The sequence below is a fragment of the Diorhabda sublineata genome, chromosome 5 (genome assembly GCF_026230105.1).
Source record: "Diorhabda sublineata isolate icDioSubl1.1 chromosome 5, icDioSubl1.1, whole genome shotgun sequence".
Lineage (NCBI taxonomy): Eukaryota > Metazoa > Arthropoda > Insecta > Coleoptera > Chrysomelidae > Diorhabda > Diorhabda sublineata.
In genome coordinates, this window is record NC_079478.1 from 36740397 (window position 1) to 36760119 (window position 19723).

Here is a 19723-nt window from a genome sequence, read left to right on the forward strand (position 1 = left end):
TATAACTCGAATTAGTGTTTTTTTCGAGCTCACTCTGTATATTTTCGTATATTTATATACAGATTGTATCACGAAAAACGATCCAAGGGGATAAAATACCGATTTATAACTCGAATTAGTGTTTTTTTCGAGCTCACTCTGTATATTTTCGTATATTTATATACAGATTGTATCACGAAAAACGATCCAAGGGGATAAAATACCGATTTATAACTCGAATTAGTGTTTTTTTCGAGCTCACTCAGTATATTTTCGTTTTTTACATATATTTATATACAGTTTGTACCACGAAAAACGATCCAAGGGGATAAAATACCGATTTATAACTCGAATTAGTGTTTTTTTTCGAGCTCACTCTGTATATTTTCGTTTTTTCGTATATTTATATACAGATTGTACCACGAAAAACCATCCAAGGAGATAAAATACCGATTTATAACTCGAATTAGTGTTTTTTTCGAGCTCACTCAGTATATTTTCGTTTTTTACATATATTTATATACAGATTATACCACGAAAAACGATCCAAGGGGATAAAATACCGATTTATAACTCGAATTAGTGTTTTTTTCGAGCTCACTCTGTATATTTTCGTATATTTATATACAGATTGTATCACGAAAAACGATCCAAGGGGATAAAATACCGATTTATAACTCGAATTAGTGTTTTTTTCGAGCTCACTCAGTATATTTTCGTTTTTTACATATATTTATATACAGTTTGTACCACGAAAAACGATCCAAGGGGATAAAATACCGATTTATAACTCGAATTAGTGTTTTTTTCGAGCTCACTCTGTATATTTTCGTTTTTTCGTATATTTATATACAGATTGTACCACGAAAAACCATCCAAGGAGATAAAATACCGATTTATAACTCGAATTAGTGTTTTTTTCGAGCTCACTCAGTATATTTTCGTTTTTTACATATATTTATATACAGATTGTACCACGAAAAACCATCCAAGGAGATAAAATACCGATTTATAACTCGAATTAGTGTTTTTTTCGAGCTCACTCTGTATATTTTCGTATATTTATATACAGATTGTATCACGAAAAACGATCCAAGGGGATAAAATACCGATTTATAACTCGAATTAGTGTTTTTTTCGAGCTCACTCTGTATATTTTCGTATATTTATATACAGATTGTATCACGAAAAACGATCCAAGGGGATAAAATACCGATTTATAACTCGAATTAGTGTTTTTTTCGAGCTCACTCAGTATATTTTCGTTTTTTACATATATTTATATACAGTTTGTACCACGAAAAACGATCCAAGGGGATAAAATACCGATTTATAACTCGAATTAGTGTTTTTTTTCGAGCTCACTCTGTATATTTTCGTTTTTTCGTATATTTATATACAGATTGTACCACGAAAAACCATCCAAGGAGATAAAATACCGATTTATAACTCGAATTAGTGTTTTTTTCGAGCTCACTCAGTATATTTTCGTTTTTTACATATATTTATATACAGATTGTACCACGAAAAACCATCCAAGGAGATAAAATACCGATTTATAACTCGAATTAGTGTTTTTTTCGAGCTCACTCAGTATATTTTCGTTTTTTACATATATTTATATACAGTTTGTACCACGAAAAACGATCCAAGGGGATAAAATACCGATTTATAACTCGAATTAGTGTTTTTTTCGAGCTCACTCAGTATATTTTCGTTTTTTACATATATTTATATACAGATTATACCACGAAAAACGATCCAAGGGGATAAAATACCGATTTATAACTCGAATTAGTGTTTTTTTCGAGCTCACTCTGTATATTTTCGTATATTTATATACAGATTGTATCACGAAAAACGATCCAAGGGGATAAAATACCGATTTATAACTCGAATTAGTGTTTTTTTCGAGCTCACTCAGTATATTTTCGTTTTTTACATATATTTATATACAGTTTGTACCACGAAAAACGATCCAAGGGGATAAAATACCGATTTATAACTCGAATTAGTGTTTTTTTCGAGCTCACTCTGCATATTTTCGTTTTTTCGTATATTTATATACAGATTGTACCACGAAAAACCATCCAAGGAGATAAAATACCGATTTATAACTCGAATTAGTGTTTTTTTCGAGCTCACTCAGTATATTTTCGTTTTTTACATATATTTATATACAGATTGTACCACGAAAAACCATCCAAGGAGATAAAATACCGATTTATAACTCGAATTAGTGTTTTTTTCGAGCTCACTCAGTATATTTTCGTTTTTTACATATATTTATATACAGATTATACCACGAAAAACGATCCAAGGGGATAAAATACCGATTTATAACTCGAATTAGTGTTTTTTTCGAGCTCACTCTGTATATTTTCGTATATTTATATACAGATTGTATCACGAAAAACGATCCAAGGGGATAAAATACCGATTTATAACTCGAATTAGTGTTTTTTTCGAGCTCACTCAGTATATTTTCGTTTTTTACATATATTTATATACAGTTTGTACCACGAAAAACGATCCAAGGGGATAAAATACCGATTTATAACTCGAATTAGTGTTTTTTTTCGAGCTCACTCTGTATATTTTCGTTTTTTCGTATATTTATATACAGATTGTACCACGAAAAACCATCCAAGGAGATAAAATACCGATTTATAACTCGAATTAGTGTTTTTTTCGAGCTCACTCAGTATATTTTCGTTTTTTACATATATTTATATACAGATTGTACCACGAAAAACCATCCAAGGAGATAAAATACCGATTTATAACTCGAATTAGTGTTTTTTTCGAGCTCACTCTGTATATTTTCGTATATTTATATACAGATTGTATCACGAAAAACGATCCAAGGGGATAAAATACCGATTTATAACTCGAATTAGTGTTTTTTTCGAGCTCACTCTGTATATTTTCGTATATTTATATACAGATTGTATCACGAAAAACGATCCAAGGGGATAAAATACCGATTTATAACTCGAATTAGTGTTTTTTTCGAGCTCACTCAGTATATTTTCGTTTTTTACATATATTTATATACAGTTTGTACCACGAAAAACGATCCAAGGGGATAAAATACCGATTTATAACTCGAATTAGTGTTTTTTTCGAGCTCACTCTGTATATTTTCGTTTTTTCGTATATTTATATACAGATTGTACCACGAAAAACCATCCAAGGAGATAAAATACCGATTTATAACTCGAATTAGTGTTTTTTTCGAGCTCACTCAGTATATTTTCGTTTTTTACATATATTTATATACAGATTGTACCACGAAAAACCATCCAAGGAGATAAAATACCGATTTATAACTCGAATTAGTGTTTTTTTCGAGCTCACTCAGTATATTTTCGTTTTTTACATATATTTATATACAGTTTGTACCACGAAAAACGATCCAAGGGGATAAAATACCGATTTATAACTCGAATTAGTGTTTTTTTCGAGCTCACTCAGTATATTTTCGTTTTTTACATATATTTATATACAGATTATACCACGAAAAACGATCCAAGGGGATAAAATACCGATTTATAACTCGAATTAGTGTTTTTTTCGAGCTCACTCTGTATATTTTCGTATATTTATATACAGATTGTATCACGAAAAACGATCCAAGGGGATAAAATACCGATTTATAACTCGAATTAGTGTTTTTTTCGAGCTCACTCAGTATATTTTCGTTTTTTACATATATTTATATACAGTTTGTACCACGAAAAACGATCCAAGGGGATAAAATACCGATTTATAACTCGAATTAGTGTTTTTTTCGAGCTCACTCTGTATATTTTCGTTTTTTTCGTATATTTATATACAGATTGTACCACGAAAAACCATCCAAGGAGATAAAATACCGATTTATAACTCGAATTAGTGTTTTTTTCGAGCTCACTCAGTATATTTTCGTTTTTTACATATATTTATATACAGATTGTACCACGAAAAACCATCCAAGGAGATAAAATACCGATTTATAACTCGAATTAGTGTTTTTTTCGAGCTCACTCAGTATATTTTCGTTTTTTACATATATTTATATACAGATTATACCACGAAAAACGATCCAAGGGGATAAAATACCGATTTATAACTCGAATTAGTGTTTTTTTCGAGCTCACTCTGTATATTTTCGTTTTTTCGTATATTTATATACAGATTGTACCACGAAAAACCATCCAAGGAGATAAAATACCGATTTATAACTCGAATTAGTGTTTTTTTCGAGCTCACTCTGTATATTTTCGTTTTTTCGTATATTTATATACAGATTGTACCACGAAAAACCATCCAAGGAGATAAAATACCGATTTATAACTCGAATTAGTGTTTTTTTCGAGCTCACTCAGTATATTTTCGTTTTTTACATATATTTATATACAGATTGTACCACGAAAAACCATCCAAGGAGATAAAATACCGATTTATAACTCGAATTAGTGCTTTTTTCGAGCTCACTCAGTATATTTTCGTTTTTTACATATATTTATATACAGATTGTACCACGAAAAACGATCCAAGGGGATAAAATACCGATTTATAACTCGAATTAGTGTTTTTTTCGAGCTCACTCTGTATATTTTCGTTTTTTTCGTATATTTATATACAGATTGTACCACGAAAAACCATCCAAGGAGATAAAATACCGATTTATAACTCGAATTAGTGTTTTTTTCGAGCTCACTCTGTATATTTTCGTTTTTTCGTATATTTATATACAGATTGTATCACAAAAAACGATCCAAGGAGATAAAATACCGATTTATAACTCGAATTAGTGTTTTTTTCGAGCTCACTCTGTATATTTTCGTATATTTATATACAGATTGTATCACGAAAAACGATCCAAGGGGATAAAATACCGATTTATAACTCGAATTAGTGTTTTTTTCGAGCTCACTCTGTATATTTTCGTTTTTTCGTATATTTATATACAGATTGTACCACGAAAAACCATCCAAGGAGATAAAATACCGATTTATAACTCGAATTAGTGTTTTTTTCGAGCTCACTCAGTATATTTTCGTTTTTTACATATATTTATATACAGATTGTACCACGAAAAACCATCCAAGGAGATAAAATACCGATTTATAACTCGAATTAGTGTTTTTTTCGAGCTCACTCTGTATATTTTCGTATATTTATATACAGATTGTATCACGAAAAACGATCCAAGGGGATAAAATACCGATTTATAACTCGAATTAGTGTTTTTTTCGAGCTCACTCTGTATATTTTCGTATATTTATATACAGATTGTATCACGAAAAACGATCCAAGGGGATAAAATACCGATTTATAACTCGAATTAGTGTTTTTTTCGAGCTCACTCAGTATATTTTCGTTTTTTACATATATTTATATACAGTTTGTACCACGAAAAACGATCCAAGGGGATAAAATACCGATTTATAACTCGAATTAGTGTTTTTTTCGAGCTCACTCTGTATATTTTCGTTTTTTCGTATATTTATATACAGATTGTACCACGAAAAACCATCCAAGGAGATAAAATACCGATTTATAACTCGAATTAGTGTTTTTTTCGAGCTCACTCAGTATATTTTCGTTTTTTACATATATTTATATACAGATTGTACCACGAAAAACCATCCAAGGAGATAAAATACCGATTTATAACTCGAATTAGTGTTTTTTTCGAGCTCACTCTGTATATTTTCGTTTTTTCGTATATTTATATACAGATTGTACCACGAAAAACCATCCAAGGAGATAAAATACCGATTTATAACTCGAATTAGTGTTTTTTTCGAGCTCACTCAGTATATTTTCGTTTTTTACATATATTTATATACAGATTGTACCACGAAAAACCATCCAAGGAGATAAAATACCGATTTATAACTCGAATTAGTGTTTTTTTCGAGCTCACTCTGTATATTTTCGTATATTTATATACAGATTGTATCACGAAAAACGATCCAAGGGGATAAAATACCGATTTATAACTCGAATTAGTGTTTTTTTCGAGCTCACTCTGTATATTTTCGTATATTTATATACAGATTGTATCACGAAAAACGATCCAAGGGGATAAAATACCGATTTATAACTCGAATTAGTGTTTTTTTCGAGCTCACTCTGTATATTTTCGTATATTTATATACAGATTGTATCACGAAAAACGATCCAAGGGGATAAAATACCGATTTATAACTCGAATTAGTGTTTTTTTCGAGCTCACTCAGTATATTTTCGTTTTTTACATATATTTATATACAGTTTGTACCACGAAAAACGATCCAAGGGGATAAAATACCGATTTATAACTCGAATTAGTGTTTTTTTCGAGCTCACTCTGTATATTTTCGTTTTTTCGTATATTTATATACAGATTGTACCACGAAAAACCATCCAAGGAGATAAAATACCGATTTATAACTCGAATTAGTGTTTTTTTCGAGCTCACTCAGTATATTTTCGTTTTTTACATATATTTATATACAGATTGTACCACGAAAAACCATCCAAGGAGATAAAATACCGATTTATAACTCGAATTAGTGTTTTTTTCGAGCTCACTCAGTATATTTTCGTTTTTTACATATATTTATATACAGATTATACCACGAAAAACGATCCAAGGGGATAAAATACCGATTTATAACTCGAATTAGTGTTTTTTTCGAGCTCACTCAGTATATTTTCGTTTTTTACATATATTTATATACAGTTTGTACCACGAAAAACGATCCAAGGGGATAAAATACCGATTTATAACTCGAATTAGTGTTTTTTTCGAGCTCACTCAGTATATTTTCGTTTTTTACATATATTTATATACAGATTATACCACGAAAAACGATCCAAGGGGATAAAATACCGATTTATAACTCGAATTAGTGTTTTTTTCGAGCTCACTCTGTATATTTTCGTATATTTATATACAGATTGTATCACGAAAAACGATCCAAGGGGATAAAATACCGATTTATAACTCGAATTAGTGTTTTTTTCGAGCTCACTCAGTATATTTTCGTTTTTTACATATATTTATATACAGATTGTACCACGAAAAACGATCCAAGGGGATAAAATACCGATTTATAACTCGAATTAGTGTTTTTTTCGAGCTCACTCTGTATATTTTCGTTTTTTCGTATATTTATATACAGATTGTACCACGAAAAACCATCCAAGGAGATAAAATACCGATTTATAACTCGAATTAGTGTTTTTTTCGAGCTCACTCAGTATATTTTCGTTTTTTACATATATTTATATACAGATTGTACCACGAAAAACCATCCAAGGAGATAAAATACCGATTTATAACTCGAATTAGTGTTTTTTTCGAGCTCACTCAGTATATTTTCGTTTTTTACATATATTTATATACAGATTATACCACGAAAAACGATCCAAGGGGATAAAATACCGATTTATAACTCGAATTAGTGTTTTTTTCGAGCTCACTCTGTATATTTTCGTTTTTTCGTATATTTATATACAGATTGTACCACGAAAAACCATCCAAGGAGATAAAATACCGATTTATAACTCGAATTAGTGTTTTTTTCGAGCTCACTCTGTATATTTTCGTTTTTTCGTATATTTATATACAGATTGTACCACGAAAAACCATCCAAGGAGATAAAATACCGATTTATAACTCGAATTAGTGTTTTTTTCGAGCTCACTCAGTATATTTTCGTTTTTTACATATATTTATATACAGATTGTACCACGAAAAACCATCCAAGGAGATAAAATACCGATTTATAACTCGAATTAGTGCTTTTTTCGAGCTCACTCAGTATATTTTCGTTTTTTACATATATTTATATACAGATTGTACCACGAAAAACGATCCAAGGGGATAAAATACCGATTTATAACTCGAATTAGTGTTTTTTTCGAGCTCACTCTGTATATTTTCGTTTTTTCGTATATTTATATACAGATTGTACCACGAAAAACCATCCAAGGAGATAAAATACCGATTTATAACTCGAATTAGTGTTTTTTTCGAGCTCACTCTGTATATTTTCGTTTTTTCGTATATTTATATACAGATTGTATCACAAAAAACGATCCAAGGAGATAAAATACCGATTTATAACTCGAATTAGTGTTTTTTTTCGAGCTCACTCTGTATATTTTCGTTTTTTCGTATATTTATATACAGATTGTATCACGAAAAACGATCCAAGGGGATAAAATACCGATTTATAACTCGAATTAGTGTTTTTTTCGAGCTCACTCTGTATATTTTCGTTTTTTCGTATATTTATATACAGATTGTACCACGAAAAACCATCCAAGGAGATAAAATACCGATTTATAACTCGAATTAGTGTTTTTTTCGAGCTCACTCAGTATATTTTCGTTTTTTACATATATTTATATACAGATTGTACCACGAAAAACCATCCAAGGAGATAAAATACCGATTTATAACTCGAATTAGTGTTTTTTTCGAGCTCACTCTGTATATTTTCGTTTTTTCGTATATTTATATACAGATTGTACCACGAAAAACCATCCAAGGAGATAAAATACCGATTTATAACTCGAATTAGTGTTTTTTTCGAGCTCACTCAGTATATTTTCGTTTTTTACATATATTTATATACAGATTGTACCACGAAAAACCATCCAAGGAGATGAAATACCGATTTATAACTCGAATTAGTGTTTTTTTCGAGCTCACTCAGTATATTTTCGTTTTTTACATATATTTATATACAGATTATACCACGAAAAACGATCCAAGGGGATAAAATACCGATTTATAACTCGAATTAGTGTTTTTTTCGAGCTCACTCTGTATATTTTCGTTTTTTCGTATATTTATATACAGATTGTACCACGAAAAACGATCCAAGGGGATAAAATACCGATTTATAACTCGAATTAGTGTTTTTTTCGAGCTCACTCTGTATATTTTCGTTTTTTCGTATATTTATATACAGATTGTACCACGAAAAACGATCCAAGGGGATAAAATACCGATTTATAACTCGAATTAGTGTTTTTTTCGAGCTCACTCTGTATATTTTCGTTTTTTCGTATATTTATATACAGATTTCACGAAAAACGATCCAAGGGGATAAAATACCGATTTATAACTCGAATTAGTGTTTTTTTCGAGCTCACTCTGTATATTTTCGTTTTTTTCGTATATTTATATACAGATTGTATCACAAAAAACGATCCAAGGAGATAAAATACCGATTTATAACTCGAATTAGTGTTTTTTTCGAGCTCACTCAGTATATTTTCGTTTTTTACATATATTTATATACAGATTGTACCACGAAAAACCATCCAAGGAGATAAAATACCGATTTATAACTCGAATTAGTGTTTTTTTTCGAGCTCACTCTGTATATTTTCGTTTTTTACATATATTTATATACAGATTGTACCACGAAAAACCATCCAAGGAGATAAAATACCGATTTATAACTCGAATTAGTGTTTTTTTCGAGCTCACTCAGTATATTTTCGTTTTTTACATATATTTATATACAGATTGTACCACGAAAAACGATCCAAGGGGATAAAATACCGATTTATAACTCGAATTAGTGTTTTTTTCGAGCTCACTCTGTATATTTTCGTTTTTTCGTATATTTATATACAGATTGTACCACGAAAAACCATCCAAGGAGATAAAATACCGATTTATAACTCGAATTAGTGTTTTTTTTCGAGCTCACTCTGTATATTTTCGTTTTTTCGTATATTTATATACAGATTGTAGCACGAAAAACCATCCAAGGAGATAAAATACCGATTTATAACTCGAATTAGTGTTTTTTTCGAGCTCACTCAGTATATTTTCGTTTTTTACATATATTTATATACAGATTGTACCACGAAAAACCATCCAAGGAGATAAAATACCGATTTATAACTCGAATTAGTGTTTTTTTTCGAGCTCACTCAGTATATTTTCGTTTTTTACATATATTTATATACAGATTGTACCACGAAAAACGATCCAAGGGGATAAAATACCGATTTATAACTCGAATTAGTGTTTTTTTCGAGCTCACTCTGTATATTTTCGTTTTTTCGTATATTTATATACAGATTGTACCACGAAAAACCATCCAAGGAGATAAAATACCGATTTATAACTCGAATTAGTGTTTTTTTCGAGCTCACTCTGTATATTTTCGTTTTTTTCGTATATTTATATACAGATTGTATCACAAAAAACGATCCAAGGAGATAAAATACCGATTTATAACTCGAATTAGTGTTTTTTTCGAGCTCACTCAGTATATTTTCGTTTTTTACATATATTTATATACAGATTGTACCACGAAAAACGATCCAAGGGGATAAAATACCGATTTATAACTCGAATTAGTGTTTTTTTCGAGCTCACTCTGTATATTTTCGTTTTTTCGTATATTTATATACAGATTGTATCACGAAAAACGATCCAAGGGGATAAAATACCGATTTATAACTCGAATTAGTGTTTTTTTCGAGCTCACTCTGTATATTTTCGTTTTTTCGTATATTTATATACAGATTGTATCACGAAAAACGATCCAAGGGGATAAAATACCGATTTATAACTCGAATTAGTGTTTTTTTCGAGCTCACTCTGTATATTTTCGTTTTTTCGTATATTTATATACAGATTGTATCACGAAAAACGATCCAAGGGGATAAAATACCGATTTATAACTCGAATTAGTGTTTTTTTTCGAGCTCACTCTGTATATTTTCGTTTTTTCGTATATTTATATACAGATTGTATCACGAAAAACGATCCAAGGGGATAAAATACCGATTTATAACTCGAATTAGTGTTTTCTTCGAGCTCACGCTGTATATTTTCGTTTTTTCGTATATTTATATACAGATTGTATCACGAAAAACGATCCAAGGAGATAAAATACCGATTTATAACTCGAATTAGTGTTTTTTTCGAGCTCACTCTGTATATTTTCGTTTTTTTCGTATATTTATATACAGATTGTACCACGAAAAACGATCCAAGGGGATAAAATACCGATTTATAACTCGAATTAGTGTTTTTTTCGAGCTCACTCTGTATATTTTCGTTTTTTCGTATATTTATATACAGATTGTATCACAAAAAACGATCCAAGGAGATAAAATACCGATTTATAACTCGAATTAGTGTTTTTTTCGAGCTCACTCTGTATATTTTCGTTTTTTCGTATATTTATATACAGATTGTACACGAAAAACGATCCAAGGGGATAAAATACCGATTTATAACTCGAATTAGTGTTTTTTTCGAGCTCACTCTGTATATTTTCGTTTTTTCGTATATTTATATACAGATTGTACCACGAAAAACGATCCAAGGGGATAAAATACCGATTTATAACTCGAATTAGTGTTTTTTTCGAGCTCACTCTGTATATTTTCGTTTTTTCGTATATTTATATACAGATTGTATCACGAAAAACGATTCAAGGAGATAAAATACCGATTTATAACTCGAATTAGTGTTTTTTTCGAGCTCACTCTGTATATTTTCGTTTTTTCGTATATTTATATACAGATTGTACCACGAAAAACGATCCAAGGGGATAAAATACCGATTTATAACTCGAATTAGTGTTTTTTTCGAGCTCACTCTGTATATTTTCGTTTTTTCGTATATTTATATACAGATTGTATCACGAAAAACGATTCAAGGAGATAAAATACCGATTTATAACTCGAATTACTGTTTTTTTCGAGCTCACTCTGTATATTTTCGTTTTTTCGTATATTTATATACAGATTGTACCACGAAAAACGATCCAAGGAGATAAAATACCGATTTATAACAAGAATTAGTGTTTTTTTCGAGCTCACTCTGTATATTTTCGTTTTTTCGTATATTTATATACAGATTGTACCACGAAAAACGATCCAAGGGGATAAAATACCGATTTATAACTCGAATTAGTGTTTTTTTCGAGCTCACTCTGTATATTTTCGTTTTTTCGTATATTTATATACAGATTGTATCACGAAAAACGATTCAAGGAGATAAAATACCGATTTATAACTCGAATTACTGTTTTTTTCGAGCTCACTCTGTATATTTTCGTTTTTTCGTATATTTATATACAGATTGTACCACGAAAAACCATCCAAGGAGATAAAATACCGATTTATAACAAGAATTAGTGTTTTTTTCGAGCTCACTCTGTATATTTTCGTTTTTTCGTATATTTATATACAGATTGTACCACGAAAAACGATCCAAGGGGATAAAATACCGATTTATAACTCGAATTAGTGTTTTTTTCGAGCTCACTCTGTATATTATCGATCAATGATGGTAATTTGAGTCGTAAATGATTTAAATGAAGTTTGTAGTACATACCGGATGTTAATAATTATTCGAAACGGAATATTTTCGTTTTTTCTTATATTTATATACAGATTGTACCACGAAAAACGTAATTGCATCCGTATCTTCTTTTCCAGACTATTCTAGGAGAACTCGAAGTCGTTCACGGTTCTATCGAAGTGAACGGCACAATTTCGTACGCTTCCCAAGAACCGTGGGTGTTCGCGGCGACCATACGTCAAAATATCACATTCGGAAGCGATTTCGATAAAAAAAAATACAACGAAGTCGTAAAATCGTGCACGTTGGAAAAGGATTTCAAACAATTCGAACACGGCGATTTGACTATCGTAGGAGAACGAGGCGCCTCGTTGAGCGGCGGCCAGAAAGCTCGGATCAATTTGGCGCGCGCCCTGTATAGAGACGCCGCCATTTATCTGTTGGACGATCCGTTATCGGCCGTCGATATCCACGTCTCCAAACATTTGTACGATAAATGCATCAACGGATTTTTGGCCAACAAAACGAGAATTTTAGTTACGCATCAAGTTCACCATTTGAAAAACGCCGATCACATCATTATATTAAATAACGTACGTACCGGTATATAAAAAACGAAAAAAAAAAAAAAAATGCGATTTCACGAGGGTTAATTTACAGGGTGTTATAGAAAACGAAGGATCTTTCAAAGAATTATCATCCAGCGATAATTTGTACGCTAAATTATTGACGTCAGAACCGGAATCGACTGAAGAGGAAAGACAGAAACAGGCCGAAACGTCGAAAATTACGCGAAAAAAATCTATTAAGGTGAGTATGGGGGAATTAATATGGAAAAACTACCCCCCACATCGACAAAACGATGTAAACGTCGAGGTGGGGAGATTAATAGGGGCGTGCGGTTGAAAATTTATTTATTTAAACTGTTTTTTTATTGTGGGCTGAATTTATACAAAATTATGTATCTGATTCGCTTAATTTAAACACTAAATACATTGAAATAGTCACTATTCACTAAAATATGCACTAAAACTTGTTACTTAACACTTATCACTAAATTTTAGTAAACTAATTTATTTAAATACACCGTCTATTTGTCTAGCACGATGTTTTCGTGATTATATCAGATTATGTACTATCACAGTTGTTTAAGGACTCGTTTATATACACTTTATACATATCCAGAATGTTTGAAACCTCTCTAATTTGATATAAATAGATAAAAACACCGTTTTAATAGATTGGTTTTGTGAAAACAGCTACAACTTAGTGTAAATTTCCGAAAGCGAAAGTATTATTATTTTTGGTCACCTCCTGTATACTATGTTACGTTAACATACTGAAATCTTTCAATTCGGGCCTAGAATTTCGAAAAAAATTCCCTTTTCTACTAAACTGTTGTCTAAAATTATGAAAACGTCAACAAAATTTCGATACTAGGTTATATACAGGTTGTTTGAAAATTAATTGACATTTTTAGTTGGAAAATTTTGAACTTTTTTCAATTATTCATCGTTTTTGTATAATTTTTTTAAATAAATTTTAGTTTTTAAAGTTAATATTACAAGTTTGAAATTATTTTCGATATTTCAATTTGTACAATTCGACAAATGTCTTTCGATACACCCCCTGTATACTATGTTACGTTAAAATACTGAAATCTTTCAATTTGGGCGTAGAATTTCGAAAAAAACTTCTTTTCCTACTAAACTGATGTCAGAAGTTACAAAAACGTCAACGAAATTTCGATACTAGGTTATATACAGGTTGTTTAAAAACTAATTGTCAATCTTAGTTGGAAATTTTTGAACTTTTACTGATTTTTTTGTAGTTTTTGTACGATTTTGTTTATTAATTATAGTTTTTCCTGTTAATATTACGAGTTTGAAATTATTTTCGATATTTCAATTTGTACAATTCGACAAATGTCTTTCGATACACCCCCTGTATACTATTTTACGTTAAAATACTGAAATCTTTCAATTTGGGCGTAGAATTTCGAAAAAAATTTCATTTCCTACTAAACTGATGTCAAAAGTTACAAAAACGACAACAAAATTTCGATACTAGGTTATATACAGGTTGTTTGAAAATTAATTGACATTTTTAGTTGGAAATTTTTGAACTTTTACTGATTTTTTTGGAATTATTGTACGATTTTGTCTATAAATTACAGTTTTTCGAGTAAAAATTTTATTTCTAATGTTATTTCCCACTTAAAATGGAAATTTTTTCCACAAGGCACTTGAACAAATTTGAATTTCTTTTCGAACATCTCACTTTTTGTAGAAACAAGTCATTTTTTCGTACGAGAAATGTAGTTAGAAGCGTTTTCTGACGCTCTTTTTCCTATTTTTCCATCGAAAAATTTACAAATCATTCACATTTCCGATTTATAAATATATCTATATATATATATATATATATATATATATATATATATATATATATATATATATATATATATATATAACCTAGTTTCCGAGGGGGCACTTCTATTTTCTCCCTACCTTTCCACAACTAACCTATAAATTGATGATAAAATCTACTCACGTCTCCCCAGAGTCGCCAATCTTCTTTAGCGAGCGGAGTCAGCGAACTGAGCATACCAGAAGCTCTCCTCCAAGAAGGTAACGAATCAGAAGACGACGAACCCGAGATACGAATGAAAGATCTCCAAGAAGAATCGTCCAAAGGCAAAATAAAAGGTTCGCTGTTTTGGAATTACCTAATCCGCGGCGGTAACACACCCTTCGTTTGTTTCGTGCTTTTTCTTTACGTTCTATCCCAAGTCGTGGCCAGTTCCGTGGATTTTTTCGTCAGCAAATGGGTGAGTAATCATCTATTACCGAAACCGGTTTTCATATCACCGCGCCTCTTCAGCACAACGCAATTTTTAATTTAAATCCGCTTGTTGTTCCAAGGTAAATATAGAAGAATCTCGAAACGGTACTTCGTTTTTAAATGTAACCGAAGATGTCGTTATCAAACATACAGAGTGGAGTACTATGACTTGCGTCGATGTATTCGCCGCGGGGTTGGCGGTTCTATTTTTGGTAGCGATCAGCAGATCGATGCTTTTTTATAAATTGGCGATGTGGAGTTCGCAGAATTTACACGATATGATGTTCAATAGCGTAATTGCCGCACCAATGAGATTTTTCGATACGAATCCCAGCGGGAGGATACTTAATAGATTTTCTAAAGACATTGGTGCTATAGATGAATGGCTACCGAAAGCTATATTAGACGCCGGACAAGTGAGTCTCGTTTTTATTTACAAATTTATTAAAAATAATCAATTAATATGTTTTTTAATAAAAAAAATTTCGTTTAGAAACTATATTTTCTAAAATTACCGATTTAAAATTAAACGTGGCAACGTAGCAAATATGAATGTATTTTCCATCATGTCTACTCGACTCCCGATTGTTTTGTTTATCGTCATTGATGACGCATAACGTGACTATTATATATAATAATAAACAGTATATTTAATAATTAATGGATGACTGAATATTTAATATCTTTCTAAAATAACTCGATTTAAACAATTATTGTTTTTTTTTTCGAAATATTAATCATAGAATCGTTATTTTCATGTTTCATTTATCGTCTAAAGAATAACTTCGGTGATGATCGGATTTTATCGGTCTTAAAATTAGACGGTCACAAAAGCGAGCGGTAAAAACCTATCGTTACAATAATTTACGCAGTTGCCAGATTTTTTTTTTAAATTGTATTTATAAGATAAAAAACAATATTAAATTTAATTCTTCAACCACGTTGCCGGTTCGTTTATGAATTATTTCGTTGTTTTTTTTTTGTTTGACAGATAATCCTCATGATGTGCGGTTCACTAATATTAGTCGCCATTGTGAATCCATATTTTTTGATATTCGTGTTTATATTGGCGTTCTTCTTCTTAACCATGAGACACGTATATTTGAAGTCTTCGAAAAATATCAAGAGACTTGAGGGGATAAGTAAGATTTTTACTATAATCTGCAAATTACTAATAATTTCGATTCATAATTCGACCGAATCTAACCTAACCTCGCTCGTCCTTATTTTGAGATTATCCCACAGGTTTTTAAAAGGAATTAGGTTAAACAATTTCGAAACTTCAAAAAAAAAAATGAAGAAATTTTTCATTCGACGTAATCCAACCCACGAAAAGGGGGGGGGACTAATCGCTCATAGCTTTTCCATACGAGTTAGTGCAATATATGGATTCGTCTGATCAAATCCTCCCCATTTTTTCCGAAAACTATGGTTCCCCATGCAAATTAACTATCTACACCTTAATCAGAATAACAAAACCTGATATTTCTTGATCTAACCTAACCTAATCGAAACTAACGTTGTTTGATCTAATCTAACCTAACTTTTCAACTGTCCAAAAATTGTCATATTTTTCAGTGAGGAGTCCAGTTTTTACTCATTTGAACGCGACTTTACAAGGTCTTACTACAATTAGATCTTTTGGCGCTCAGAAAATTCTAATGGAGGAATTTGACAAACACCAAGATTCCCATACTAGCGCCTGGTTCATGTACATAGCCGCCAGTTCAGCTTTCGGCTTCTACCTCGACGTATTGTGCTTCTTCTTTATAACAACAATCACATTTTCCTTACTTTGTTTCGGAGAAGGTAAATTATTATATGAAAAATATTTTAGTCGATGGAAAACATCGTTTCTTTTTGCACAGCTTTGAATCTCAAAGGAGGCGAAATCGGTTTGGCGATAACTCAGGCTACCGCCCTCACAGGAATGGTTCAATGGGGTATACGACAATCGGCAGAAGTCACTAATCAATTGATGAGCGTCGAAAGGGTGTTGGAATACAAAGCTTTACCCGCAGAAAAACAACCAGTCGTTCCAAAAAAACCCGAAAAATCTTGGCCGAAAAAAGGGCATATCCGATTCAAAAATATGGGATTGAGATACATTGAAAACGGGCCTCTAACACTAAAGAATCTCGATTTATCGATAAATCCAAATGAGAAGGTAAATAATAATTTATTTTTTATGATTCCAGATATATTTTTAATAATATCAAGTCAAATAATTGTTAATTTATGCTGTTAAACCCTCATAATCGATAAAATTTTCCATCATATATCATTAATCGTATCTAAATTATTATAATGAGGTGTACTTACCAATAAGTAATCCTTTAAACTATAATTATCCTTATTATTTACACTAAATTACATTATCATCAGGATAAAGTTTTCATAATTAAATCACTTCTTAACATGTTTTACATACCTTCCTATAAACATTCACTAATTTCATTTTTTTTTACTATTTATCACTGTTTAATTAGTTTTATCATTATTATTCACGATTAAATAACTAATATTAACTAAATTAAGTTTGTTTTTCTTATTTTCATTTAGTAGTAGATGAATATTTTTGTTTTATTGTAATTATGCTAACCTCAAAATTGTTATTGGCGGTATATAAACAATTTTAATATCAAAAAGAATCTTTACTACGATTTCCGGTGAAACAAATAGGTAATTCTTATAATACAAAATGCAGAATTACTTCGTTAAATAAACAGTTTTTTGATAAAATACGTCCAAATAAAATAAAAAAACAATTCAACGACCTCCCACATAAAACAAAACCGAGCGTTGACACAACGATGATTCTTCTTTTTGCGATTAGACGGGCCTCAGCCGTAGAGGTTATTCAGCATATAAATGAGAAATTTTATGATTCATACACTAGTAGATGATTGTAAATTTACTCGTAAAATGTGATTTTACAGATTATGTAATTATAATTTTGTGATTTTACTGATTATAATTTAATATTTGAGAAAGTTTGAAAATTTATTTTGGTAGTTAAGTATTCAAATGTCTTATACTGTAAAAGGCCATAAACGTTATTCGGAAGATTAGTAAATAAAATGGTTTATTGGAATGAATTCTTAAGAAAGTTTTTGATAGTATTATATAATATTACTTTCAAATTATAAATTAAAAATGAATATAATTATCATTTTTCATAATTATAATACATCTATTGATATACAGTGTGCATCAAAAGTGACGTCAAGTAAATAAAAATATTTCTACTATTAATAAATTGAGAAATATTTAGATAATAATGAAAACAGATCAAAATGTAGTAAAAATACGCTTTGAAATCGTGATTTCAATTCTAGGTATTTATAAGATGTAAAAAAATTAACATTAGATACTGTTTTTGATTTATATAAGAAATATAGCTTTGCAACTTTTGAAATAACCCCAAATAAAGATAATTATTGTCATATTTATTATTAGGTTGGTATAGTAGGAAGAACCGGCGCTGGAAAATCATCACTGATCGCCGCTTTATTCAGATTAGCTAAAGTCGAAGGTGAAATTAACATCGACGATATCGATACAAAAGATTTGATTTTAGAAGATCTTCGATCGAAGATTTCCATAATTCCTCAAGATCCTGTACTATTTTCCGGTACTTTACGTTACAATTTAGACCCGTTCGAAGAATACGCCGACGAAGTACTTTACAAAGCAATCGAAGACGTCGAATTAAAAGATCCCGCCAACGTAATCAATAGATTGGAGAACAGGGTGATGGACAGGGGGTCCAATTACAGCGTGGGGCAAAGGCAATTGATATGTTTGGCGAGGGCTATTATTAGGAATAATAAAATTTTGATGCTGGATGAAGCTACGGCTAATGTAGATCCACAGTAAGTGACATTTTTATTTACTTCAGTGACAATTTCAACGTTAAGTCATTTTTTATTTTTGTATTCTTGTAGGACTGACGCTTTAATTCAAAAAACTATTAGGAAAAAATTTGCGAATTGTACGGTGTTGACCGTAGCTCATAGATTGAACACCATCATGGATTCCGATAAAGTTCTGGTGATGGATTCGGGTGCTATGGTGGAATTCGATCACCCCTATTTACTTTTACAAAATCCAAATGGTGTTTTTTACAAAATGGTCACTGAAACTGGGAAAAATCTCGGCGAACAACTCACGAAAATCGCGAAAGAAAATTATGAAAGGCATCCACCTCTTCCCGAGTAGTTTTCTTTTTGTCCGAGGGGTTTATACGGGGAAATATTTTTTATAAGCTATGTACAGAGTATTTTTTACTTGATAGTATTGATATGTTTATATATTAAGATTTTTATATGGAAAATTTTGGATATTTTTTATGAAAAATGGCGAGATTTACGAATTATACAAATACTCTTGATTGTTAAATTTATTATTAAAAGTGTACTTAAATTATTGGCGTCGTTTCATTTCAAAAATTCTACTTTTCACCTTTTCAAATAACGAAATAAAATTTTATTGAGTCTAATACTATATAGGGTGGTCAAATTTAGAACGAAATCCGTTACGGAAATGTATCAAAACAAAATCCTCCATTTG

At 30.6% G+C, this 19723-nt stretch overlaps 1 protein-coding gene across 1 annotated transcript in view; it reads left to right on the forward strand.

Moving 5' to 3' along the window:
* Nucleotides 1-19579, forward strand: part of LOC130444242 (ATP-binding cassette sub-family C member 4-like) — a 55354-nt gene extending 35775 nt beyond the window's left edge. The window contains exons 9-17 of the mRNA XM_056779306.1: nucleotides 12445-12900; nucleotides 12968-13117; nucleotides 14871-15137; nucleotides 15232-15567; nucleotides 16143-16293; nucleotides 16730-16960; nucleotides 17020-17318; nucleotides 18611-19026; nucleotides 19099-19579. Of these exons, the coding sequence (XP_056635284.1) occupies nucleotides 12445-12900; nucleotides 12968-13117; nucleotides 14871-15137; nucleotides 15232-15567; nucleotides 16143-16293; nucleotides 16730-16960; nucleotides 17020-17318; nucleotides 18611-19026; nucleotides 19099-19372 (2580 nt within the window). The 3' untranslated portion in view covers nucleotides 19373-19579. The remainder of the gene's footprint in view (nucleotides 1-12444; nucleotides 12901-12967; nucleotides 13118-14870; nucleotides 15138-15231; nucleotides 15568-16142; nucleotides 16294-16729; nucleotides 16961-17019; nucleotides 17319-18610; nucleotides 19027-19098) is intronic.
* Nucleotides 19580-19723: the final 144 nt, after the last annotated feature.